Source organism: Panthera pardus, unplaced genomic scaffold (genome assembly GCF_024362965.1).
Source record: "Panthera pardus isolate Hobbes unplaced genomic scaffold, ASM2436296v1 HiC_scaffold_25, whole genome shotgun sequence".
NCBI lineage: Eukaryota > Metazoa > Chordata > Mammalia > Carnivora > Felidae > Panthera > Panthera pardus.
In genome coordinates this window covers 20,868,466-20,896,271 of record NW_026526821.1, presented here as the reverse complement: position 1 = coordinate 20,896,271, position 27,806 = coordinate 20,868,466, and the positions used below count along the sequence as shown (strand labels likewise).

General features: G+C 44.7%; 1 protein-coding gene across 3 annotated transcripts in view; it reads left to right on the top strand.

Moving 5' to 3' along the window:
* Positions 1 to 316: 316 nt before the first annotated feature.
* The window catches only part of DHX35 (DEAH-box helicase 35), a 66,303-nt gene continuing 38,813 nt past the window's right edge, over positions 317 to 27,806 (top strand). The window contains exons 1-8 of one of the 3 annotated variants that reach the window (XM_019458501.2): positions 317 to 446; positions 5,411 to 5,544; positions 10,033 to 10,125; positions 17,073 to 17,150; positions 22,140 to 22,244; positions 24,350 to 24,411; positions 25,254 to 25,323; positions 27,509 to 27,568. In XM_019458501.2, coding sequence (XP_019314046.1) covers positions 407 to 446; positions 5,411 to 5,544; positions 10,033 to 10,125; positions 17,073 to 17,150; positions 22,140 to 22,244; positions 24,350 to 24,411; positions 25,254 to 25,323; positions 27,509 to 27,568 — 642 coding nt within the window. In that variant the 5' untranslated portion in view covers positions 317 to 406. The remainder of the gene's footprint in view (positions 447 to 5,410; positions 5,545 to 10,032; positions 10,126 to 17,072; positions 17,151 to 22,139; positions 22,245 to 24,349; positions 24,412 to 25,253; positions 25,324 to 27,508; positions 27,569 to 27,806) is intronic. The other 2 variants (XM_019458502.2, XM_019458504.2) reach the window with 2 other exon arrangements.

The window sequence follows — 27,806 nt, the reverse complement described above, 5'->3', positions numbered from 1 at the left end:
TTATCTCCGTGCCCACCGCGCGCCGCCGGTAGCCCCAAGACTCTGGTGCCGGCGGCTTTCTCCCAAAGCTCGTCCTTCCGGAGGTGTACGGCGGCCACGCAGTCCACGCCAAGCTCCTGGGCAGGGCATCCAGAATCTTCACACATCACACTGAAGAGCACGGAGAACGGCGTCCTTTCCCTCAATATGGCGGGCCCGGTCACGTGGGCCAGGGGGCGGGCCGGGGCGGTCTTGGAGAACCGCTGTAGGTCACGTGGCTCGGGGGTGGTGGTGACTACGGGGGCGTGGCCGTAACTCCGCCGGCGCCTCCTGGGCCGAGGCTCCTGGCGGGCCACGCCCCCCGGCCCCTCCGGGGGCTCACGCGCAACGGAGGGGTGGAGTCTCCCTCGTGACCTTTCACCCCAGCATGGCTGCGCCCGTGGGACCGGTGAAGTTCTGGCGACCCGGTAAGGCCCTTGGAGGAACGCTGGGCAGATGCGGCGGCCTGACTTTGGTCTTGGCCCCGCAACCGGCGTCCTGGGGCCTGCGGACCTGCTCGCGGGCCTGACCTCGGTGGGCTGGCCACCGCCGCCGCGGAGCTGGTGGGTTCTGTGGCTCTGGCGCTCACCGTGGTCCGGACGGATTCGGGGGGTCCGCCCCCAGGCTGGGCAGAAAGTCTCTGTGTCACCTTGTTCGAGTCTCAGCTTCCCCGGGCCTCGTTTTCCTCGCTCCTGATGCGTGTCTTGCCCAACGCTGGAAAAGCGCTGAAGCGCCCACGCGTGTCCTGTTACCGTCCTGGGGCTACGCTGGGGCGGGACGGGCGGTGCTGCTCAGGGCTTAGGAGCTCAAGCTTTGGAGTCGCGCTGCCGGGGTCAGACTTCTCGGCTCTGCCCTGTGGTAGCAGAGTTCCTTGGGGCAAGTCACTTAATTTTTTGAGTCGCCTTGACCTCTTCACCTGTAAAATGGGTAGAATAATAACTATCCTGTGGGATTGAATAATGAGCACAGCGCCTTGCCCGACGTAGAGTAAGTCCTCATAAAAAGGGAAAGAAGCCTTGTTTTGTTTTAGGGTAATTCTTGCCCATCCCGAGTGGCTACCAGAAAGTGACCATCCTCCTTCGTATTGGCTACCACCGCTTTCTCTCTTGCAGGCAAACACGAATCTTAGTCGCAAAATGCTTGGCCTGATTTGCTTTAATTTCTTCATTAATCAGGATTTTATAGAATGTGTACTTGCCAGATCCTGCTAGATACATTAGTTCCTCCCCTTCCATCAATTTCTTGTAAAAAGCAAAAGTTTCTTAACAATTACCAGTTTGTTTTTTTCCACCACTTGCACCTCTGCATGTCCGGATGTGCAAAGTAGATTGCAGCAAAAAATGAAATGAGAACAGAGTTAGATGGAATTCTAACCTTGCATATAAGTGATGTAGGAGAGAAGCCCAAGCAAGGGATGTGTTAATTCTTTTTTAAAAAATATGTAGTTTGTCACTTAACGACAGTTTTATTCAGTATTTAAAATCGTCAGCCAGTTATCCATCATGAATTTTATTTGTAGCCAGAAATTAGATCTCATTAGGTAATGAGATAGCCTGCATTTTATGTATTCAAGCCTTTATTAACAGGTCAAAGTGTTAAGTATGATAAAGGCCTGAATGAAATGTTGAAAATCAGAACAGGATACTATTTTGGCTAAAGAACATGTGGTTATTCTAAGCATTCTATACTGTTATTTAGCTCGTTTGTTGAACACCTAACCTTGTGGTCAGGAGACAGGTGACCAGGCTGCTGCTCTGCTCTCAAGATTTATTCTTTTTCTCTCAGTTAGAATATGAAGTTGGGTATCCTTTAATTTTTTTTTTATTAGTTTGTTTATTTTTTGAGGGAGGGAGGGGCAGAGAGAGAGAGAGGGAGAGAGAGAATCCCAAGTAGGCTCCACGCTGTCAGCGCAGAGCCCGATGCAGGGCTTGAACTCACTAACTGTGAGATTATGACCTGAGCTGAAATCCAGAGTCGGATGCTCATTCGGCTGAGCCACCCAGGCGCCTCTAGGAGAGATATTAAAATGAGGCAGAAAAAGGTGATGGTAAGGAAGATAGTCTCCACAAGTCAGTCTGTAGAGCTGTCCTTGACTGCCATATACTAAACCGGTGATTTGGCAAAGTCACTTAAGTGCTCTGAGTCTCAGTGATCCTCATCTGTAAATTGGGCATAACACCTACCAAAGGATTCTTTTGAGGATTAAATGAGAATACATGTAAAGCTTTTAGCACTAGATACACATTAAGTATTATCATCACATAAAAGTATAGAAGAGAGGGAAAGATTGTGTGGATAGGAAGTACTTCATAAAGATAGTGACATTTTTGAGGTGAACATTGAAGCACGAATAAGGTTTATTTCATGGAGAGGTAGGAGTACAGAGCTGGGCAAAGGGCGCAGCACGAACAAGGCAAAATGGGATGTGTGCCTCAAGCATGTCCTAAAAACCAAGATAATCGAGTAGCAAGATGATGTTGTGATAGGATAGGTTATATTTTGGGTCGAGGCAGGAGATGATGGTATTCTATTTCTAGTTCGTTATTGGGAAAAAAAATGCTGGGACGCCTGGGTGGCTCGGTCGGTTGAGTGACTGACTTCGGCTCAGGTCATGATCTCACAGCTCTTGAGTTCGAGCCCCGTGTCGGGCTCTGTGCTGACAGCTCGGAGCCTGGAACCTGCTTTGGATTCTGTGTCTCCCTCCCTCTCTGCCCCTAACCCACGTGCCTTCTGTCTCTGTCTCTCTCAAAAATAAATAAACATTAAAAAAAAAAATTAAGAAAAAAAATGCTGGTCATGACCCACTACATGCTTTCCATAATCCACTAATTGGGCACCACTCAAATTAAAAAACTGGTTTAGAGGGAATGCCAGATGGGAGGGTGTGGGTGCTGCTGTCATCCTTGTTTTGTAGATGGAGAAATGAAGGCATTTGTGGTTTGCAGGATTATAGACGTGTACTCTTGTAAGGAAAGAGAATGCTCCCAAGGGAAAGGCAGCCATAGGCGGTCAGAATGGGAGGTGGAATATACATAGAAGGAAGCAGTTCTGATTTGGTCAACTAAAGTCTTTCTTTCTTTCTTCTTCTTTTTTTTTTAAGTTTATTTATTTTGAGAGAGACAGAACTCCAGCCAGGGAGGGGCAGAGAGAGAGGGAGAATCTCAGGCAGGCTCCACGAGGTCAGTGTGCAGAGCCCAACGCAGAGCTCAGGCTCCCGAAACTCTGAGATCATGACCTGAGCCAAAAATCAAGAGCCAGGTGTTTAACCAGCTGAGCCACCCAGACTCCCCTGAATGAAGTCTTTTGTCAGGAGGAGACATGTTCCTTATTGATTGGCAGTAGCTCTTGTAAAACATCTCATAACAATATACTTGGATGTAGGTTAGAGACAGGGAGGGGTGGGGTAGTGAAGATACCTGGGTGGATTGAACCGTGGTGGGGGGGGAAGGAAGAGACCTTGCGGGAGCAATGCTAGCATGTTCTAGACATGCTGTAAAAGTTTTAATTGTGTTCTGAAAAGGAGGGAATTTGCGACAAAAACAGAGCTGGTGAGGTTAAGGTATTCTTTGCAGATTTTTCGTGGGTAAAGTCTACAAGAAGTTATTAAGATGTAGCGGTAATAAGAGACAAAAGGAAAGGAAACCTGCTTCTTTGAGCCCAGGCTTTGTTCCAGGTCCTTTCATATCTTTTATCTTGTTGAAAGGAAGGTCAGCGTTTTGGCAAAAAACAATACAGCAGTGCCCCACTTACCCGATTTTTGGCAATCTTGGACCTCTGGAACACAACTGTGTTCCTCGAAATAAATGGAAAAGGGATTAAAGATCTGTGGCAATGATTCTAAACTTAGCTCTAGGGGGTTTATGGACCACGAGCATTTTGTCTCCTGACCAATTACATTCTGGTGTATTTTTCAGGAGAGAGAGTCCATAGCCTTTACTAGATTGTCGAAGGGATATGGGACCTCCAAAAAATGTAAAAATAAATCAGTGGCTAAATGTGCTTGTCACAGAGCCCCTGTGTTTCCACATAGCATTATCATCTCCATGAGTTCAGAAGGCCTGGGGGATGATAGTTTTGGATAAGCATCTCTGTAGCGCCCCCCAACAGAAGGCGGTGGGGCACGTCGTTGAACTTCCAGGGAGGGTTTTCATGACTCCCAAAGACATTGCGTGCCAGTGCTGACCAGCTCTAGCTTTTGAAAATAGCTTCCTTATGTCACATTGTGTGTCACTTACCACTTCCAGTTTCTGTTCAAGGGCTACACAAATGAATCCCCGTGAAAAGTTACGGAAGCTGATCCTAAAAATTGGACCCATGTTCCTTGTAAGGCATTTTCCTTCTCAGGCTAAAATCCACGGTACCTTGAACAGTGTTTCATGGTGGGATATGGCTTCCCTACTCTTCACCCTCCTGAGCATCAGTTTGTCATTGTTCTTACCAAGCAGCTGTCGTGGGAAGCTGTTGTTTAATCTGCTGAGCACAGTGGTTTCTTGGAACAGCGCTTTGCACCCAGCCACCCCGGTTCTGTGATTCACAATGGGGGCTGCCGCCTAGCGCATCCCGCTCCACTGGCCATGGTTGATCGGATCAGGCTGGGCTTTGGACCTGACCTGGGAGGAGAGGCTCCCCACCCTCCAGACCACACACACCTGGGACTCCCGATCCCCCTTACCTAGTCTTTTATTTTCTCCTTAGCACTTAGAACCACTTCGTGCACTAAGTTACATTCTCTTGGGAGGCAGAATAAAAGAAGCAAGCAAGCTGCAGAGGGGAGGGCCTGCCTCTGTAGTGTTCGCTGCGGTATCTCTTGCCCTCCTGTCCTTGTCGGGTGAGCGAACGGGTGATCAGTGAGGGAGGGTGAGCCTGAGCTCGCCCTGTCAGCAGCCTTGATTCCAGCTGCTACAAGAAGCCAAACTTAGCGACAGAAAGGAGCTGATTGAGAGGCTCTGAGATGAGAGAAAGAAAGCCAGCACAGCTTTGGAGTACCCGGTCCCTGGCGTCCCCAGGCCTTGCCGCTGGAGTCCTGCGGTAGTGCCGCCCCTCCTTCGCCTCTGCCAATTCCCATTGGGTTTCTGTCACTTTCAGTAATTAGTAGTAATATGTGGAGGCCGGGCCTGAAAGCGTTGTCCTCTGTGACATACAGTTACGTGTGGCCAGTTTGGAGTCCAGTGGGACTCTCATCTCTGTTCTTGACGCTTTTAGGGAAGATCTTTGTATTTTCCTAGGTCCTTTCCTAGATGCTTTCCTCAAGTTAAAGTTGATTCTCTTTTAGTAGTTTGAGATAAAGCGCATTGCTGGTGTTGTTTACCTTCGTCTTTGAATTTGCAACGTCTGCACATTTTTCTGTTCGTTGGTTACATCAGAGCATCTGAAAAAAGCATTTCTGTTGCAGGTACAGAGGGACCCGGCGTCAGCATCTCTGAAGAGAGACAGAGTCTAGCCGAAAATTCTGCAACAACCGTTGTTTACAATCCTTACGCTGCCCTTTCCATAGAGCAGCAGAGGCAGAAGCTGCCGGTGTTCAAGGTACACTGAATAAGAATGCGCAGTCTGTTGGTCCAAAGCAGCGTGCAGTGGCTCCGTACTTGGTACTGAAGTGGATGATGTCCTCCAACTCTTAATGATTCTTTAGAGGGGGCGCCTGGGTGGCTCAGTCGGTTGAGCGTCCGACTTCGGCTCAGGTCATGATCTCACGGTTCGTGAGTTCGAGCCCCGTGTCGGGCTCTGTGCTGACAGCTCGGAGCCTGGAGCCTGCCTCGGATTCTGTGTCTCCTTCTCCCTCTGCCCCTTCCCCACTCATGCGCTCTGTCTCTCAAAAATGAGTAAACATTAAAAAAAAAATTAAAAAAAAAAGATTCTTCAGAACACAGTGAGCTCAGAGCTACCCTTATGTAAGGGGATTAGCTTTTCAAAATATGTGTGTGTTAGTTAACCGTATCAATCTTGAAAGTCCTTAAGGTTTTTTTTAGTTGAATCTTATGTATTGAAAAACTTTGCTTTCAGTTGTGGACAAATTAAAATATAAAGAAGAGTAGAGAAAATAGCACAACGAACTTCTATGCCTCCAGCTTCAACAAATTAACCAACGTATGGCCAGTTTTAGCTTTATTAAAACATTTTTTTTTAATGTTTATTTATTGTTGAGAGAGACATAGACAGAATGCAAGTGGGTTAGGGGTAGAGAGGGAGGGAGACACGGAATCCGAAGGAGACTCCAGGCTCCGAGCTGTCAGCACAGAGCTCGACGCGGGGCTCAAAGTCACGAACCGCGAGATCATAACCTCAGCCAGCCGGCTGCTCAACCAACTGAGCCACCCGGGCGCCCCTTAGCTTTATTTTTAAAGGCAAATTTTAAACAAGACTAGTTGGGAATGTGAGGTTGTTTCGGTGGAAGAGGTCAACTCCAACTGACCCAGTGACGGGATGTGGGTGGTTGTTATGGGCTGTGTGCACATCCAGACACTTGATTTTATTGGTCTCATGAAGTGGACATATTTATCTCAAGAGGCCAGAGCATAGGCTAGAATTCAGAATATGTTCATTTATAGCCATAGTTCTTCAGTACGGACAGACACGGTCCATGGACACACTTTCTCCCTGTTGCCAAGACCACGTGGGAAGCCAAATTGTAATCGGGAAGTTTGTGCAGGGCCAAAGGCCATTTAGATATAGCTGAAGAATATTTCTTTCATATAGCCCCCCATCAAGGGTGACGAGCTCTCCCTGCCTCACGAGGTGCCTCTGGAATGACCCGAGTAGGTGTGGCCACCAGCACCCGTGATTGTCTCTCTTTCGCTTGGACAGTGCTGGGGGAAGGCTGCCAAGTTCTTCCGCTAAGGGAGTCCCTCTGTATAGACCGTGCTAATGATTCCTCTTCTATTAATTCGTGCTTTCTCCAAGTGGATTTGAAGCAGAATCCTTCTTACTTTAGCCAAGTCACCTTGGTTAGAGCTTTATGTGGCCCCAAACATTTTAGTCACTCGTGTACTGATGTTTCTGGATTTCTCCCTCAGGTGATTAGCCTCATCCAGTACGTGTGAATGTAAACAGGTTTGCCCCTCAGGAGATAAGCTTATAGGTTCACTGTTGCTGCCTCACTGGTAAGGGACAGCCTGAACTGCGGTGAGGTATCGAGACTCTGGGGCTCGACTTTAGAGTTCAAACCCAAGCTTCATCGCTTGTGTGCTGTGCGATCTTGCTTGACCATCTGAGCTTCTGTTTTGTTATCTGTGACATGGGACTGATGGCACCTACCTCAGAGGATCCGTAAGGGGCCCAGACGAGCTAATCCACATCGAGCCTTTAGCTGGGTACCTGACATACAGTAAACATCCGAGTACACAGATAATTACTGTTTACCAAGTATTGAATTTTGGCCTTTTCTGGACTGTTCTTCATTCTCCAACTGAACTTACAAGATATGATAAATGAAACAGTGGGAAAAAGCCATCAAGATTTAACATACGTTGACGGAAATTAAAATGGTAAGAAGAGGGATATAAGTTATTGATAAGCAAAACAATTTAAATTTAAGCACATTTTGGATCTCTTGAGATGTTAAAGATAAATGTAGACAAAAAGGGTAAAAGTTAACTCATTCACCAACCCCTGCGCCATTAACTAAAAGTAGATTTAAAAACAAACTGAAACGAAAGGGGCAATAAATTTAAAGTCACTCCCTTTCCCCTGATGACGTTACAAGGCTGCCTGCTCCTCGACTGCCTCCTGTCGGCTGGTGTTCCCATTAGGGCCCTGACGCCGCTATGAGAGGTTTCCTCTTACTCCCTCAACAGCCGCCTCTTGAAGCTCAGTCCCCCCCTCCTCACCAACTCTTGGATTTCCCTGCTTGGGCCTCTGGGTGGTAGTGTCATTCTCTGTCTCCCAATTGGAAATTTTGTCATTTCTCTGTTGTCACACACTGGACTTCTCCATTCGCAGTCCTTCGTATTTAGGACGTGACGTATGAATTAATTGCCTTCTGTTTTTTCGTGCCCAGTCTCGTGTGGTGCTGCCCGGTTTTCTCACAGCACTGACAGCCCATCCAGCGCCCCCCAGGAAAGTCCAGATTCTAGCTCTGCGCGCACGGCCTTTCACAGGGAAGCCCGGACCACCCTTCTCGTAATCATTTCCAAACCATTCCCGGAGCTTTTCGTGGGCTTTTGTTGGTGCCCCTTGAATAGAGTTGGTACTATTTGCTTGTTTCCGTTTTCTTTCTTTTGCTTATGTTATTTCCCTTTCCTGGAATGCCTTGTCTGTTTCTGTCTGTATTCAGATTGTCTTTCAAGTTTTCCTTGACCATCCGTCCATTTATCCATTCCCCCATCGACTGGATGGATTTTCCATTTACAAAATGCCTGCAAAGATCCCAAACCTCTCACCTTCCCTTACCCAAAACAAAAGAAAGCACAAAGTCCAGCGTGTAGGCTAGTCAGTATAGGTCACCTGCAGCAGGCTCTCCTTTGGGGGCTTGAGATATGCCGATTCCTGGGCTCTGTCCTAAACCTGCTGAATCAAACCCTGAGGGTAGGGCTGGGAATCTTCATTTTTACTTTTTTTAAGTGTTACTTATTTTGAGAGAGAGAGAGAGAGCAGGGGAGGGGCAGAGAGAGAGGGAGAGAGAGAATTTCAGGCAAGCTCTATGCCAACACCGCAGAGCCCGACACAGGGCTCGAACTCACGAACCGTGAGATGGTGACCTGGGCTGAAATCAAGAGTCGGACGCTTAACCGACTGAGCCACCCAGGCGCCTTAGGAATCTTCATTTTTTAACAAATATCCTAAGAGGTTTTTCACACTAAGATGTGAGAACTACATGCTTAGACCCCACATGCCAAATTCAAAAACCCCAAACAGCCAGTACCTTACTGGGTCAGTTAGGCGGCCTTTCTGCTCTCCCAGTCCTCACCACATTATTGGTGCAGAATCAGATGGGTTGAGCGGTGGTCAGAGTGCGGGAACTTGGCAGGGCTTCCTTCATTCCAAACCAGGTAGTTAGGGAATACTTTCATGACTCTCCGGAATATCAGGTGCATCTGTAAACAAATGCGGGTACAAAAATATATCCTGAAGCTAAGCAGATAGGATGTGGAGATGATCTGAGTTTTCAGGGGCCAAACCAGTATTTCTGCTCACACTAAATGGGTAAAGGAAGGCTCACTTGAAATCTAGATGCAACCTACAGGTGCTGTAGTGTGAACTCAGATCTAGAGGTAGAGGTGAAAGCATATTCTTTTTTCTTTCTTTCTTTCTTTTTTCCCCCCAGTTAATAAACGGAAGAATTTGTAATTAGATAATACATAATTGTACAAAGTGTAAAGGTCTCCTTCACATCCTTGCCCCTCCCTGGCCACCCTCTTCCACTCCTGGAGACGTTACAATGACCAGTTTCTTGTTTTGTTTTGTTTTGTTTTTCCCAAAGAGAGCTCGTACATAAGCATATATGTATTTACCCTTTCTTTAAAAGCATAAATGGTAGTGTATTATTTACACGGTTCTGTGTCTTGCTTTCCTCTCTTAACATACCTTGTTGACCATTGGTTATCAGTGCAAATAGACATTCGTTCTTTTTAACAACCATGTGTATTCCGTTATCGGAGTGTATCATAACTGACTTAACCCTGTTAGTGAACATTTAGACTGGTTGAAGTTTTGGCTGTTATAAACAACCCTTCAGTGAGTGTGCTGTATGTGTACTTCTTTGTTCACATGTATTAGTATGTGTACTTCTTTGTTCACATGTATTAGTACGTCTGCAATTAAACTCTTTGGAAGTGACAATGTTGAATTAAAGGTTAAGTACATTGTATATTTTGGTGAGTTATTGCTCTCAATTGCACTTGGTTCAGCTTATATAGACACCAACAGTATGTCTGTGAGTTGGCAATACATTTTGATAGTTCTTTTTAAAATTGACTTGCCTTTGGCCGACAGCTCATTTCATAATGTTTAAAAGTCTTTGTTTCGTTCTTTTGAGGAAATGTATGGCTTTTTACAATGTAGGGTTGTATTTTTCAGCTTCGGAATCATATATTATACTTGGTCGAAAACTATCAGACCGTGGTGATTGTCGGAGAGACGGGATGTGGAAAGAGCACACAGATCCCACAAGTGAGTATATGCTTCGATGTGTCTTTGCACTTATATTTGACTGGAAGGGTTTTGTAACTTGAGAACTCTCTTTACTATAATTTGCATTTTTAAGATCTGCCATTGGAGAGAAAATATCAACCCAACTGGATGTTTTTTATTCAACTTCTGGCTCTTGTGGTTTCTTTGATTAGTGTCAAAGTAACACTTGTCTTGGATTTAATATAATTCCACAGTAACGATTGAATAGCCATGCTCTGAAAGGAACTGGGGGGCCTCCTTCAAAGAGGTGTAATGTGTAGTTTTGGCCTTCGAATAGTTACAGGTGAAGAGGAAAGTAAAAGGAATACTGCTATAGTTGTAAATAAAAATGGACGACTAAAGAAATACCCCCCGTGGGAGTGGAAGGAACCCCCCCGTGCAGGGCAAAGCCCTATCTAGCGTGGACACAAGTTGACAGAAGGATTGGGAAAGGCCTTGTAAGAGAAATGACATTTAGAGTAGACGTTGAATACCCATGGCAGCTGGTGGGAAGACATTCTCCTCCAGGGAATATTGTGCTCAGGGCTGCTGGGGTGTGAGAAGTGTTTGGGACTCAGCAAGAGTTCACAGTTAGGGTGAGATCAAAGTATGTCTTATGAGGGTGAAGAGTGATGTGTAAGTAAGTGGTCAGGGATGGGGGTCGTTGCAGGTCTTTCTTTCCTTTTTAATGTAGATTTTTATTGAAGTATAAAACGCATGTTGAGAAGTTCTCATGTCATAATTGTACAGCTTGATAAATTTTCACAAGTGAATATACCTGTGTTACCAGCACCCAGATCAAGAAGCAGAACACTATTATCAGACACCCAGAAGTCCCCTCGTGTCCCCTTCTGGTCTCCTGGCCTCTCCTCCTGTTCCTGCAACACAAGGGTATTTCTTATTCTGGCTTCTCATACCACAGATTTGTTCTGCCTTTTTTTTTTTAATTAAAAAATTATGTATTTTTGATAGAGGCAGAGCACAAGTGGGGGAGGGGAGGAGACACAGAATCTGAAGCGGCCTCCAGGCTCCGAGCTGTCAGGACAGAGCCCGACGCGGGGCACGAACTCACAAACTGCGAGATCATGCCCTGAGCCAAAGTCGGCCGCTTAACCGACTGAGCCACCCAGGCGCCCCTGTTCTGCCTATTTTTGAACTTGTATAAAGAGATAATATAACTTCTTTTACCCGACCCAATAATGGGTTTAGGATGTGACCCAGACATAGGTATTTCTTAGAAGGTCCCCCGGTGATTAATGTGTAGCCCGGGAAAGACAGGCGGAAGGGAACGGACAGCAGTAGACGAAGGACGGCAGGGCACATGGCGAGCTGCAAGGAAGACAGGTGCACGTGGTATCAAGCCCTTAGCAGATTACTTGCTTCCTGCAGAGAGCCATGGGAGAAGGGCCACGCGAAGTTACCAAGAGACCGCCAGAGAGTCGTGATAATCCAAGCCATCATCACCATGAAACAAGTAATGAGTAGTGAACAAGTGCTACATAAAGTGGTCACTTTGCACATGTTACTCTGTTTAATTCCCAGCGACCCTGCAAGGCAGGTACTGTTATTATTACCTTCGTGTTACAGATGAGGACATTAGCGGTGATGTGGAGGAGGGAGCAAGGGTGAAAGATGGGCCACGTGAGTTGAGGTGGTCTCAGTTTGTTTTGGAATCAGTCTGTATGCTTATTTAGTCATCTCAACATAACTGTGTTATGTTAACAAAGAACCTGAAAATCTCGGTGGCTTAAGAACACAAAGGTGTATTTCTTCTTTACGCCGTGTGGTCTCGGGTCGATGACCCAAGATGGCTGTTCCACATGGTCAGTGGGACCTAGGATGCTGGCCCAGTTCTTGTCCGGGCCTTGGGAGTAGATGGCGGAATTGTGAGATGGCTCAGGTGTCAGGACTCGTGACTGGTTGTGGCACTCCTCACGTTGCCTTGGAGAAAGCAAGTTTCACGGCCAGGCCCGATAGCAGTAGGGTGGCGGTATATATAATCCTCCTATCAGGTGGGTGGCAGATATTTGGATCCATAGTACAGAACAGCACAACGATCTGGTCATTTCCCCCAGCAAGGTTTAGCTGCCAGGTAACGGAGAGGGCCTGCTGAGCAGCGAGTCCAGGGAAAGAGTGGCCTGGAGGCCAGAGAGCGGGGTCTGAGGATCCAGCCTGGGCAGCGTGGCAGCGAACGAAGGTAATTCGTTTTAAATTTTAAGGTTTATTTTAACGTTTACTTTATTTTCATCTTTTTAATTTTGGAGGAATATTTAATGGGTTCACATCGTTTAAAATTCAAAGGCATGGAAGAACATCAAAAGAAAGGATTTCTCTTTTGCCCTATCTTTTGATCCTCATTTCCTTTATACAGATACAACGGATGTTAGTAGTTTTGCAGATAGAGATTTTCTTACTGCGTTTACAGAAAAGTGTGCGTGTACCTCTTTTTAAAGCCCAAATGGTGGCACGTATCCATGCTTTAATATACCTGGTCCTTTTTTCCACTTAATGTGTCATTTTTCAGTTGCATAGATTCTACGTAATCTATTTTACCAGTTCACAGTTGAGAGGCATTTAGGTTGTTTCCAGTGTTGTATTATCGCAGTGATGAAGTGAATCAATTTTCATATGTATCATTTTGTACGCATATGGGTATACTTACAGAATAAATAGAGGAGTTATGGAGGTAATGGATCCAAGGGCACGTACGTTTGAATTTAATTACTTTTAAGGAACTGTATTTTCTTACAGGCACTGTGTTTTTTTAATGCATTCTTCTGGTACACAGTTGAAAAAAGCACAAAAGAATAAATGGTAAAGCGTGAGTCTCCTAAGCTTTGCTGGTGAAATTGGCTAGGTCATTGTGATAGATGATTATATTATTGGTCCACATATCTGCTACCCCTCGTGTGGACGGATCATCTCCCTTTCCTCACCACGGAGTTTCTCTTCTCCGAGATTACCACAACTTCTTATTATGGCCTAGGAAAATTGGACAGGCTGAGCGAGGAGCTGAAGGTCATGGCAAGAATATGGAGCAGGTTTTCTTAACAAACCGTCTTGCTGGATTTATATAATATCTTTCCTTGGAAAAGTACTGCATGCTGAAGCACCAAACACCAGTTTTGAAATTTCACAAACTATATGTAGAACCCAGATGATATTTTTTCCCAGAGCTCTGTCAAAACAATGGATTATGCAAACAAGCTTCCTTACTACAATTTTTATTAGTGCTGTTTTTGATGGAGTGCTTCCTAATCCCACTCCTTAGCAAGAGGACCGGATTTGGTGACCCTTAAAAAGAGCGGAGATGCAACTCAGCGTGACATAACACTGCCTTTTGATAGCAACACTATACCTGCTTTCCAGCAGCTATACATTTCCATCTGTCAGTGGTCATTAGCATGCAGAAGTCTGAATCACAGGTGTACTGAGGAGACTGGCTTCGTGGACAGGTTGTTTGTTATTATGGGAATTCTTTTTCTTTCGCTTACCACCGTTATTAAGAGATTGACTACAGTTATGTATGTTTTATTTTGGATGGGAGAATTGTGTCCCAGTTTTGTGACAGGGCCGTGGTTTGCAGAGCTTAAATTCCAGTGCTTAGGTTTTTAATCTGTCCCGGGACAAGTTATGTGATCTCTTTGCTTGCTTATCTCTAAATTGTTGATGATGCTGTTCACCTTCCTTATAGGATTTGTTGCGAGGATTAAATGCGCTTGTGTGTGCAAGGTGCTCAGCACGGTTCTGGCGCTTAATAATGTAGTCCTTGACTCTTGGCTGTTATTTCATTTTTTTTCTTAAGGTTTTTTTTTTTTTTTTTTTTTTTTTTTTTTTTTAGAGAGAGCATGCAGGGGAGAATGGCAGAGGGGGAGAGAGAGAGAGATAGAAAGGCGTAGGGGGAGGGAGGGAAGGAAAATCTCAAGCAGGCTTCACACCCAGTGAGAAGCCCGACGCAGGACTTGATCCCATGACTCTGGGATCATGACCTGAGCCAAAGTCAAGAGTCAGATGCTCCATGGACCGAGCCACCCATGCGCCCCGTAGCTATTGTTTCTTGTGGCTCTGGTTTTGCGTTTGTGTTGTTTGGTGTGGTTGGTAGTGTCTTGTGTATGTATTTAATGTTTAATAGAAGAGAGAGAAACTTGACAGTTTTTATAGCAAAAAACCTACATTATCTAAAACATGTTGTTCCTTAGTCATTTTTTCTTAAACTGTTATTTCCAGCTAATTTTGGACGAACGGAAAAGTTGCAAAAACAATGCAGAATTCCCTTAAACCCCTCACCCCACCTCCCCTAGTACAGTAATCAAAAGCGGGACATCACTGTTGGTATGGTGCAACAGCTGGGCTGGAGATCGTACCCAGTCTCTTCAGTTTTCTCACCAGTGTCCTTTTCCAGTTCCAAGATCCGGGACCCTGTGTTGTAGTTAGTTGTTATTTCTGCCTAGTCTTCTCTAGGCTGGCACGGTGTCCTAGCCTGGAGTCTGTCTTTCTCATCTTTCGTGACCTTGACATTTTTGAAGAGTACTGAGCATTTATTTTCTGGAATCCCTCTCAGTTTGGATTTGCATGATGTTTTCCCATGATTAGAATGGGCTGATGCATTGATGCATTTTGGGAAAGAATACCACAGAATTGCTGTATCCTTCTCAGTGCGTCATATCACGGGGTTTGAGATGCTAATGTGTGATCACTGGTGAGGTTCATCTTGGTTAAGGTGCCAGGGTTTGCCTATAAAGTTACTGTCTTTCCCTTTGTAGTTGGTAAATATCCTGGGGGGAGATATTTTTAGACTGCAGATACTCCCCTTCCCTTCAGGATTTGCCTCCTAACGTTAGCATCCCTCAGTGGATCTTTTGTTTTTTTTCTTTTAATTAATTAATTTATTTTGAGAGAGAGAGAGAGAGAGAGCGCACAAGCAGGAGAGGGGCAGAGAGAGAGGGAGAGAGAGAGAGAATCCCAAGCAAGCTCCACACTGTCAGTGCGAGGAGCCCGATGCAGGGCTCGAACTCACGAACTGCAGGACCATGCGTGACCTGAACTGAAATCAGACGTTTAACTGACTGGGCCACCCAGGTGCCCCTCCCTCAGTGGATCTTGTCTGCAGCAGTTACTCAGGTGTTTGCTTAATACTTTTCTCTTTTCTCTTTTTTTTTTCCTTCATTAAATGGAATCTTCTGTAAGGAAGAACTGTCTTTTCTCGCTCATTTATTTATTTATTCAATTATTTATGTACATCAATGTGGATTCATGGATCTATATTTTGTTCTGTGGGTTAAAATCCAGTGCTATCCTTTTTAGTTTGTTCGTTTGATCATCAGGAGCTCCTTTACTTAGGCCCTGTGTTCTTTCTAAAAGCCTCCGTCCTTTTTTTTTGAACCTTTCCTTACCTTCTAGTACCATAGGATGTTCCAGGCTTGTCTAAGGTTTTCCCTGCACTAGACCTGGAATCCAACACTCTGCAAGGAGCCCTGGTTCCTTTATTGGAGAATGGTGTTTAGAAATCAAGATTTGGGTGCTAGGGTGCCCATTGCTACTGAGGTGACATTGCTATGAGTCTTCAGTGGGTGGATTTAGGAAATCTTTATGTGACTACCAATCCCCACATATAAGAGCATCTCTATATCTATGTCAATCTGTATATGTATTAAAAACCTTGAACTTATGCCGATACTTCTGATTCCAGTCCCACACCACAGGGCTCATTTTAGCCTTTCTTGATTTGTAACTTTTCTCCAACAGGGAGAAACTCAGACCTCATTGTTTACAGTATGTTAACTTATGTGTTAGATTCTAGTATAAACATAAAGCACTTTTAGAATTGCTAACCCATATGCCCATTTGCTTATTTACTAACATTTAGTAACTGGATCACAATTCTCTTTGTCTTTGGCTTTACAGCATCCAGTCCAGACATTGTTCTCCAGTTACTTAGGTCAGGTCTTTTCCACTGGCTTCGTTGTGATCACGTCATTCATTTGTACTACAAAAAGGGCCATGTGTTAGTGTTTGTATTTCCTTCTGATTTCTCTTCACTTACATCTCGGTCAGTTTGTTTATTTTTTGGGTACTTGAAGAGCACATGAAACATGACTGGCTCTAAGAGTCAGAGCTCCACAAAATCATCTACTCAGAACATTGTCACTCCCTCTTCCTCCCCTGCTGCCCTGTTTCTATTTCTCCCTTTTTCCTGCCCATCCTTCATAGACCGGCATTCTCTCTAGTTCCTTCCCTTATTTCTTTTGAACGAGTGAGCAGGTACGTTTTTATGTAGTGGCATTTTTGTTCTTTTTTTCCTACTGTAGAATATGTACTCCTGGTGAAACAATGTCGATGTTATAAAAATATATAACTGATAACCACTGTTATCCACTTCAGGCTTTAAAAATGTAAACGATAAAATAAATATATAACAAATGAATACATAAAGCAAATAAATATGTAAATAAATCAGATAAATACACATAATCAAATTTTTTGTGTACTGATGTAATGGCGTACGTACACGGACAAAACCCAGTTATTTTTATTTAATCTGACTAAGATGTTTTGTATGGTTGATATTTACATTGAGTTGGCTCAGCGTGTACTTTAAAATTCTTTGTTCTGTGGATTCAGCAGCGTTCTGTGTGACCCACGGATAGCTGTTTATTCCTCCAGGCAGCACTGGCACCTGGAAATTAGTAAGACCGGAGCGTCAGAATGTTGACCATGTGCCTTGGTTCTTCTGATTATTAGCTCTGATGTGAACGCAGGCAAATTACCTAACATTTCCAAGCCTCAGGTCCCTCATTTGCGAAATAATTTCCAAAATGTCTGCTGGGATAAGAACCCTCTGTTACTAACTTTGTCAGCGATTTTGACACAGGACGAGGTTACCTTGGGGGAAGTGGGTTCTGGAGAAGTGGTGTCGCGTGCAAACTTAGGTGTGCTTTTTTCTGCAGTACCTTGCAGAAGCTGGCTGGACGGCCGAAGGAAGAGTCGTGGGAGTGACCCAGCCCCGAAGAGTGGCAGCTGTCACAGTGAGTCTCTTTTCCCGTGTTGCAAAAACCCCATCTGCATCTTCTGTTTTCAGTGGCTTATTTTGTTTTCTTGTTTCCTGAGAGCTCCACGTGAATACGAAGTGGCTCCTTAAGTATTTTAATTCTTCAGTTTAAAAAGAGCTGTGACCTGCTTATTTTTGCAAAGTTGGTGCTTGTATGAGCTTGACGAATTTTTAAAGTAGTAATAAAGTACAGAGGAAATCACAACGAACAAAAAATAAGGAAAAAACGAAAATCTCATCGCCCAGTGAAAACCTTTTGAACATTTGTGAGCATCATTCCCAGCTCTGCTTTTATGTTCACATAAAGAGGAATCGGTTGGATGGACGGGAGTAGTTCTGCAAACATGGGGTCCCGGCTGTGCATTTGCCTTTGTTGGATTTAACAAAAGGGGAAACTGGAGTGAAGCAGGAGTCGGTGCTGAACGCGGGAGAGATGGGTGTTCGCCACAGGAAAACGTATGAGAGCTTAAAAACTAAGAAAGAAGGTTCCAAAGAGCTTGACGATGTTACTTGTTTTTGAAACCACGTTCGGTAGTTTCCTGTGACAGACGAACAAATGCACACTTACTCTCTGTATATTTTCTCCCTCCGTTTGTTATAGATGCAGCGCTAGGATTTTTAATTTCAAGGGTTATAAATACATGTTCTTTTCCTGTAATCACCAATCACTCCCACAGCTGATGAACTTTAATTCTAGTTTAAATAGAGCCAGTGTTCATCGCCAGTTCTCTTCCATGGTTTTGCTGACCTCGAATGGTTCATTTTGCCTTACTTCTTCATTGGCTGAATTTTCTGTGCCTGAGAACGTTTGATTGTGGTCTTTGTTACAAAATTCTTGGTTCACACTCTCTTTCCCTAGGAACTGTGCAGACACTGTGCACTGCCCTTGGCCTGGAGGATCACTGTGTAGATGCCTGAGTTCCAGTGGGTTCTCTCCGTTGCCCTCCTGGCTCACTTTCCCTGCTTGTAAGCTTGTTTTTGTGCCAGGATACATCTCGATGCTGATTGTTCTGTCTCATTTTTTCTTAAATATGGAAGAACTTTCCGCCTTCAGGTTCAAATCTCAGGTTTTCTTCTGTTAGATGTTGGCAAACTTCTGTTCCATGTATGTTTTCTTTTGTGTAAGGGCATCAGTTCAGTGATATTAGATATCCTTTGTTCACTTTTAGTGTTTATCACCATCTCTGGAATCATCTGCTCTTTTGCGGTTTCTTTTGTAAGATTTCTCCAAGGCTGTCTGCAATGTTTGTGATTGTTTTTAGTCAAATGTATTCTGTTTGGGTTCCTTTATATCTCTACTTGGGTCTCATAATCACTTTTTCATTTTGTTTTGTTTTGTTATTTGTTTTGCTTTAAAAGAGAAGTGAGGGGCGCCTGGGTAGCCCAGTTGTCTGACTCTTGATTTCAGCTCAGGTGGTGATCTCATTGTTCATGAGTTTGAGCCCTGCATTGGGATTCTCTCTCTCCCCTCCCCTGCATGTGCACACACCCTGTCTCTCTCTCTCTCTCTTTCTCCCTCAAAATAAATGTCTAAAATGGGAGGAGATACTACAATACATTACAAATTTTAAAGGTGATAATATTACAGATTTTTTTTTAAAATCCAGAAAAATAACACAGTGTTATTATTAACTGCCTGACACATTTCCGTAAATCCTTTTGGCCGGCAGTTGTTGACTGCCTTGCCATGGATCGCCTCTTCACACGACAGTGATTTCCTATTCTTTTTTTTACAGAGGGAGTAGAGCAACATTTTCGTGTTTCCCTGGAACAGTCGATTCACATTTGCTTTTTATTATTGCCACTGAGGAAAAGTTGCTTTACTTTTGTAAGTGGTTGTTTGTAGCACTGTATACATTTGGGGAATTGTTCTCAAATCTGAGAACAGCCTCTCAGGGGTCTGTCCTATGGAAGCTGTGAGATTTGGGGACCTCCACAGACTGACTTGTGACTTGCCCATTTAAGACCTTAATCCTGCTTGTTTCTTGGGAAAGTCCCTTTTTTGTGTGTGCCGGAACCTAGGATTGAACCATGGAAAAGACGTTTAAAATTTCTTTTTAATTGCTTTTTTGCTTGTGTTCCTGCCTTTCTTTCCTTCTTGGTTGGCTTTGCTGTGGCGGGCTGGCGTTAGTACTTTGATGATAAGTGCTCATCCTTGCAATGGGCCACCGACGGCCGCAGAATGTTGAGGCTCCGCTGGGCTGGATAACGCACGGCCTCCCCCCACATCTCTTCTCCTCCTTTGCTGGGCCAAGGTGGGGCTGCGGAGCTCGAGGCGCAGGCCGTAGTGATTGCAGAGGTCTGTCAAGGCTCATGACAAAATTCTTTGGGCTCTCTGACTTAGGATTCGATACTTGCTGCCTGACTGCATGCCTCTCCTTCAGTCCTCTCCCCCTTGTGATTGTTTGCTATCAAAATGGATTTCCACTGAGACATGTCCTGGGTCTTCTGGACCCAAACACGCTGCTGTTTCTTGTCTTCCTAAAATAAGGATTGTCCGTCCTGACCGTTAGGGCCATGGTGTCACGTTAAAAACCCCCGTAGTCGGCCATGGTTGACCTTGGAGCCTTTCTAGAGTCAGGCCTCAGGGCATCTGGCAGCTGTGCTTCCCAGTTTGTTGTCTGGCCTTGTGGCTCTTTCCTCCTTTCATCGGAGATACAGGTTGTGGCTGATAATATGTTTTCTTTCTTTTATTGTTTCAAATGAGCTCTTCAGAGGAATGCCTCTATTTTGTCATCTTTACCTGGACAAGAAACTAATCCTGTTGCCTTGAGTTACTTGTGCTCTGTACTGAGTTTTAATTATTGTGTCATCTTTTTTTTCCCTAAAGTCCATTTTCTAATTGTCTTCAAGGCAGAAATTATTGATAAACATTTTTTCTGAGCCTGTGTAAGTAAAAACAGAGATAACAGTTGGGAAACCACTAGACTTAGTAACCTTCTATGTCACTGAAAGATGACTCAGTTACTTAGGAATTAGAGCAATTTTTCCTGTATGTAGTTCGGACTCCCAGCTCTTAATCACTCCGCGTTTTGCTCCAAATTTGTAGCTATGGGTAATTTCCACGAAGCCCCATGCCTTCTCTTGAAAGGGCAAAGAGTGTAGAAATCAACGGGGTAGTATTAATAGAGCTGTGAAGTTGGGAATGCTACATCTCAAAAAGTACTTTGTGTGCAGACTAAACTCTGAAAACCATCTCCGAGCCTGAGAACAGATCGCGCAAGCCTTTGCTCGATCTCCGTGAGAGGCGGTCTGCCTAATGAGGATATCCGTTGGACTGCTAGGGTCTGGGTTCGCCTTCGAGACCAGGCCCTGCCTTGACCTGTGATTCAGGACAAGCCCTAACCCTGTCTTACTTCAGTTTCTTCCTCTGGGAAAACAAGGGTACCTCGCCCACCTCGTGGGCCGTGCGCGTATTTAGCGAGATACAGTTTTTGCAAACTTGGAGCACAGCACGGGCCGGTGGTTAGTGCTCGGTGACTGCGTTCTCCTTTTTGTTTCCTTTTCCCTGTGTTTGTTTGCCTGTGTCAAAAATATAGTATTTACCCAGTCCGGTTGATGCAGTCATTGGGAGTGAAACTTAAATAGTAAGAGGTAAAAACCTGTCAGAAAGCCTTTTCAATGTCCAGTGATGTGATCGTACATGAAAGACTAAAATAAAAAGTTTGAAAATAAAATATCTTGGATAACAGATGCATCCGAATCATGAAGTAATAAGGCTTGGCCCAAGGGCTGAGTGCAGGGAGGCTCCGGGCTCCTGCCCCTGGGGCCGCCGCAGCCCAGCGGCACTGGCAGGAAGCCCTGACTGCAGACAGCTCCTGTGCCGGCCCACGTCCCCGACCCAGGACTCGGAGACTCCGTGGAGAGGTCGCCTCACCTGTGGGAGCGGGCGCCCGGCTGCCTGCCTCGCGTGGGGGGCGGTGTGCCAGGTCCCCGGGAAGCCTCTTTACTACCGTTTGCCTGTGGTTCTTTTCAGTTAGGTAGTTTATACGGTGAACATTAAACTCTTTATTTTCTTTTTATTGCTCTCCCACTTTGATATTTATCTATTATTTCAAATATTCTCCATTAATAAGTTGACAGCCTTTGCCTTCGAGGGGTGGTGGGAGTTCTTGCCGTTGGGTTTTGTCTTCTCTTTCCTGTGTTCACCTCTCATTTGTCATATGTTGGTAAGTGAAGAAGAAATCTATAGATTGTGGTCTTTCTAATATATTGTTATGTATCTTGTTTTCTACTCTTACTTTATTAAGGTAACTTGGATCCTTCATTAACCTTCTCACCTGCTTATCCACCCTGTTCCTTTTTTTCATCTTTTAACCTAAGTTCTTCTTTTTTGTTTCCCCTTTTACTGCTTTTTGGTAGCTGGGGCACTGTTGCAAATTGTTTTAGGTTATCTGCCTCTGGAAACGTCATTGCTTTGCCTCCAAAGGGAAAATGAACTTGGCCCAGTGTTGAATGGGATCATTCCTGTTCTCCTGCCTTCATGGTCCAGTGGAAGGTACTTTATTTCGAGGCGTGAAGATGTGAAAATTTGTCCTTAGTCTGTGTGCTAAAGAAAGCTTTACTAGGGTGTAATCTTGTCACTTCTTCAACTTTTTGCTTCGGCCGCCAGGAAATGCCGAGCCGAATTTGTGGCTCAACTGAAATCATTTCGGCACATCCATGTTTTAAGATTCTCTCATTGGCTTTGATCTTTTGAATTTTATCTGCCATTTCTTTGGTCCGTAACATCTTTATGTGATTCCATTGTGCGGCTTATTGTTACACGGTAGTTAATTATAAGCTGCCTCAAGTTGGGTGTAGAATAAATCACATGCTTGCTCTCTAATGACCTGCCCCTTTTCTTCTCATTCTCCATGGTGTTCACATACTATTCAAAAATAAGGGACCTTTAGATTTTCCACAGGATGTGCTCTGTGCAGTAATTTCTGCGTCTCTGTTTTCAGCATGATCTTTCTTCCCAAAGGTTGCAGGGAGAGTAGCTGAGGAAAGGGGCGCGCTGCTGGGCCACGAGGTGGGCTACTGCATCCGCTTTGATGACTGCACCGACCCACTGGCCACGAGAATTAAGGTGAAGTGCTCACACTGCTTTTCGTGCTGTGAACCAAGAAGATTATTGGGGGGAAATTACGAACGTGCAGCCTCACTGCTGACGGGGACCTTGATGCCATGGCAGAAAGTGTATGAAATCACCCTGCCCTCAGGGAGATGAGTCCGCGGGAGGTGCGGCGCTCTCCCAGAGAGTCCTTGAATCATAGCCCAGAAGGGACCTTGGAAGGAAGGTTAAGCCCTTGGTTCGACAGATGAAGAGGTTGAGGGCCCGGGAGGTTGAATGGCTTGTCTGAGGTCTGTGCCCGTTGGTGATGGAACCAGGACTCGAGGCTGTGCTTTCTTCCGTGTGTTTTATTGTTTTTCCACCAATTCACACAGCTGTCAAAACAAAGAAACTTGCCTGCGAAAGACTTAACAACAGGGACAAGGCAGTATCAGTTGATAAGCATGGAATTCCCAAAGTTAGAACTTTGCCATTTTTACAGGATGACAGATTTTACTTGTGTGTTCTTTGACTAGTTGCTACTGTTGAAACGATCAGTATCCGTGGTAATCAGTCACCATCAGTATACAGTCCCCGGGGCGTCTGCTCCTCAGGGCAGTGCTGGAGTCGTTCTCATCAGACAGTACTGCAGAACCATGAAAATGCCCTGATGAAATGGAAATTGGTTCTGAGAATCTCCATGACCTCTCAATTTGCAGCAGAGGAAAGTTGAAAAGAATCAGAGGAACCAAACAAGGTGGTGATTTATAAAAATAGGGATCTTATTTTCTACATTTCTGTATTTTGTTACCTTTGAGATTTTGCTAGGTCAAGGGAACATTCTTCTGTACCATCAAATATATTGAAAGTAGGTAATTTAGCAAATTGTTAAAACGGTCGTTTCTGAGTCTTTCACGAGAAGCTTCCGTATTCCATTTGGCCATCATTTTTAAGGTGCTCTGCTCCTACCTGGTGCCTGTCGTCGGGGGTGGGTCCTCCTCCTCACTGCTCTGCGTATTTGTGGCAGCTGGTACCAGGCTCAGGATGGAAGCACATCCTGTTCTTAAACACGAAACAAAAAGTAGGAACACTAAGCTACAGCATGCGAGGGAGATGGTTAAAGTACTGGTTATTTTAGATGACATTAATAACGTAGTTACTACTGCATGTTTTTGAAGCATTTTATAAACATTCATTAATCTTAAATAATAATAGCTGATATTCTTGAACACTGTGTGCCAGGTCCCGTGCTGAACACTTTACGTGTCCTGTCTCTCTTAATTATACCACAGTAACCCTCCGAGGTACATGCCTTTATCATCTCCGTTTTACAAATGAGGAGTCAGGCTCAGAGAGGGTAGGTAACTTGCCCAAGGTTCACACAGCTCGTGAGAGGCGGGAAGAGGATCCGGGCTCCCAGCCCACGGACACCACAGCCTTTCTTAACCACCGCCCTATCCAGCCTCCCTAAGATGATAGCAGGCAAAGCCCAAGTTAGCAACCTCAGAGCTGCAAGTCTGAGTTGGAACATTTTTAAAAAAATTTTTTTAATGTTTGTTTATTTTTGAGAGAGGGAGAGACAGAGTGCAAGCTGGGGAGGGACAGAGAGAGGGAGACACAGAATCCGAAGCAGGCTCCGGGCTCCGAGCTGTCCGCACAGAGCCCGACGTGGGGCTCAAACTCAGGAACCGTGAGATCATGACCTGAGCCGAAGTCGGATGCTCAACCGACTGAGCCACCCAGGGGCCCCTGGAACATCTTAAGAACGATGGCCTCAGATTCATGGCCTTTCTTTGCGCAGACAGGGTTTGTCTTCACGGCCATTCATCCACAGTACCAGGAGTGCAGGTCCGGAGGAAGCAGGGTTGAGCCGATGTCAGATAGTAAATGCGGGTGGGATTCTGCTGGAAGATTTGCAGGCCCCAGCCGCGGACCCCGTGATTGAAGTCTTGTTTGCGAACAGTTCCATGGCTTGATAACAGAAATGTCGGGGCATTTCCTCAGTCCTCTGTGGGAATTACCTTGTACGCATACTGGCAAAGAGGCTGTATGCATTTGGTTACACTTGAGCTTTGAAAAAAAAATCATGAACGTACAGCGTAAATGAATTCTTTCTAAAACTTTGTGTCTCTGTTTTTTAGTTTCTGACTGATGGAATGTTGGTCAGGGAAATGATGGTTGATCCGTTGTTAACAAAATATAGGTAAATGTGTTTTTCCTATGATAACTTCCCCGAAGTTTGAAAGGCACACAAGTAGATTGAGAAGCAGTTGTGTCAGTAGCTGGGATTTGCAACTGCCTTCAGTTGGCCCAAAGCTTTCCCTCCTTACCTGGGCTGTTTTGACCTTTGACGCTTTCTCAGAGTTTACTGACAGTAAAAAATGGGCACCTTAAAAGCCCTGTCATTATTTGAATAATCTGTTGACTCGTCATACTTATCTTGGCCTCTGTTATATCCCCGGCTTGATGGTGACTGTGGATGCCAGCACAGAAATGGGCGATGTTTGTTGGATATTATATGCAGAGTCCAAATAATTACTTACACTCTGTGTGTCTTTGTCCATTACTCATTAACGTACCAACGTTGTCCTACACAGGCTCTGGGGTATGTTGGGGAAGGATGTCGCATTTGACACCCGTGTATACATGTGACCCATCTGTGCTCGCATGTCTCTGTGCTGTTATCTGCAGCCTAACAGTCTTCGGGTAGTGGGGCCTTGCTCTTAATTCTATGTGCTTTGTGGGGTTATGTGTTATATTGTGATTTAAAAGTCAGGTATTAGGTCCTATGAGAATCCAATGTGGGTTATAAAACTCTTTAAAGATAGCAAAAAAATATGCACCGTTCTTCACCAAGATATGTCAGTGTCACCATTCTTGTTAGCTGAATAGTCGTCTCCTTGACAAAGACGAGTTACTTAGCTCTCCTTTCGATACAAGGTGATTGCATGGGGACTAGATACCCAGAAGTCCCTTTGATGGTCTGGGTGGGATCATGCAGGTGGTTTGTTTGATGCTCACTGAGGTCTTCCCTTTGATCCTTAGTGCCATCATGCTGGATGAAGCCCACGAGAGGACCTTGTACACAGACATTGCCATTGGCTTGCTGAAAAAGGTGTGATTTCGCCGCCAGACTTTTGTTTTTCTGTTTCTGTTTTGTTTTATTGCTTGGTTAGGAAAGTAATTGTAGCAATTTGGGAAATCCAGTAAAATATGAAGGAAAGACATTCAAATGATCCATACTTCTGCTCACTCAGAGAAAATTACTGGTAGAATGTTGATACGGTTCTTTCTATTCTTGTGTGTATCTGTGTGTACCTGAATCTGTGTTGGCATAAGAGGCATTGGATTGTATGTGCTAACTTGTATCTCGCACATCTCTCTTAATATTACATCAAGATCACTTCTCTGTGTCATTAAATAGTCCCCGAAGACATTATTTTTAATAACGGCTATATAATCACATGTCTCTCTCTTGCCTTACTGTTAGGCATTTGAATGGCTTCCAGATTTGAAGTATTTTCTTTTTTTTTTAATTTTTTTTTTTTAACGTTTATTTATTTTTGGGACAGAGAGAGACAGAGCATGAACGGGGGAGGGGCAGAGAGAGAGGGAGACACAGAATCAGAAGCAGGCTCCAGGCTCCGAGCCATCAGCCCAGAGCCTGACGCGGGGCTCGAACTCACGGACCGCGAGATCGTGACCTGAGCCGAAGTCGGATGCTTAACCGACTGAGCCACCCAGGCGCCCCTGAAGTATTTTCAATAATACTTCAGTGAGCACCTTTGTAATGAAATCTGTTGCATTTGTTTCTTTTCTTTTTTTAACTTTTTACTGTAGAAGGTTTCAGGTATACCACGGAGTAAAGAGAGGGGCTTAATGACCCCTCTGTGGCCGTCGTCCGGATTCACCTATTACAACTCATTGCCAGTCTTGTTTCAGTTTTACCTCGCCTCCCTTCCCCGTACTTTCCGATTGTTTTCTTTGGACGCAGTCCTAATTGCAGGAGTCTAGAGAGAGGTAGGTGGTAGAACAGGGTGATTAAAAGGATGGACTCCGGGTCAGACCGCCTGGGTTCAAATTCTGACTCTGCTGGGTTTACGTATCTCTCAAATGGGGATAGTAGACGTCTACATCTGTGCTAGTACACTTTCGCATACGGCCGCTAGCCACCCGTGGCTAGTCGGATTTCAATTAGTGAAAATAGAATTAAAAATTTAAACGCAGTTCCTCTGTCACATCGACTAAATTTCAAGAGCTCTATAAGCATGCGTAGCCAGGGGCTACTGCACTGGACGGAACCTCTCTGTCACTGGAGAGAGCTCTCTGGGACAGAGCTGCTCTGTATCATAATTTATTGTGAGGCTCAAGTAAGATCGTGTACAATTCGTAGGACGGTACCCGGCAGAGTCACAAATAGACTGTGAGGTCCCACCTTTGTGCAAATTAGAAAAAGATGCCCACACTAAGAGTCTGTCCACAGTTAGGTGAGGGGAGGGTGGTCTGGACTTCAGATGCCCCTGGCCGCCTCAGCCAGGCATCTTTGTGCAGCACATAGGCCACACGGCTGTACGCAGGGACCCTGGAATAGCGCGTGACTTAGTTTACGTTAGTTCTGTTAGTTGCCATTGTTCCTGTTATTTTTGTTATTTTATTCTTCGGCCAGAGATTTATACTTCTGATATTTATGAGGGATTATCCCACCTGCTTGTATCCTCTTGGGAACAGTATAACAAGAGGCTCATGTCACTGCATCTTTGCCATTCCTGAGTAATTAGCCTTAAATAGATTTTTGCCAGTGTGGTAGATGAAAGAAATGTCATTGTTACTGTATAGTTTTGCTACAGTTTATATGATCGTTGCTTCTCTGCCTGTTGACCATTTCTTTCTCTGAATACCTTAAGATCTTTTGTCCATATTTCTGTCTTGGTGTTAATGTTTATTGTTTGTTTGCTTTTAATGAATTTTTTTATGCTTTAACTGTGTATACTGTCTGGCTATCCAGAGACCCAAGTATCAGGAAAAAATGGTTTTACCTTTGGTAAATTCAAATTCAGTTCTTAAAGCTCCTTTATGCTTTCTATAGACATTTTTTTTAGCTTTTTATTTTGGAAAATTTTACTACTTACACAGTTAGCATAGTATATTGAGCCACCTTTTTACCTGTCACTCTAATACCAACTTATAACTGTAAGCTCTCCCCAGGCCCCCCAAAAATAGACGCACTGAATTATTCTGAAGTAAATTTCAGGGACTAGATATTGCACTGTATCATTGTTTCTTAATGCCTTCTTTTTTAGATTCAGAGAAAGCGAGGGGATCTTCGATTGATTGTGGCTTCAGCCACTCTGGATGCAGAGGTACAAGCATTTCCCCCACCCCCCGCTGTCCCCTGTAAGCACTGGGATTGTTGGACGTGTCCATGGGAAGTTACCTGTAACGAGAGCTGATCTCTGGCGGAATGGCCTACCTTCCCTGTGGGGCCATCCGATGTCCTAGATTCCGTTTGATCAGAGGATACTCCTTTTTAGCTTGTGGGTGGAAATTAGCCTGTAATCAAGTGAGTTCATAATTACCTACTTGTCTTGTTTCTCTACA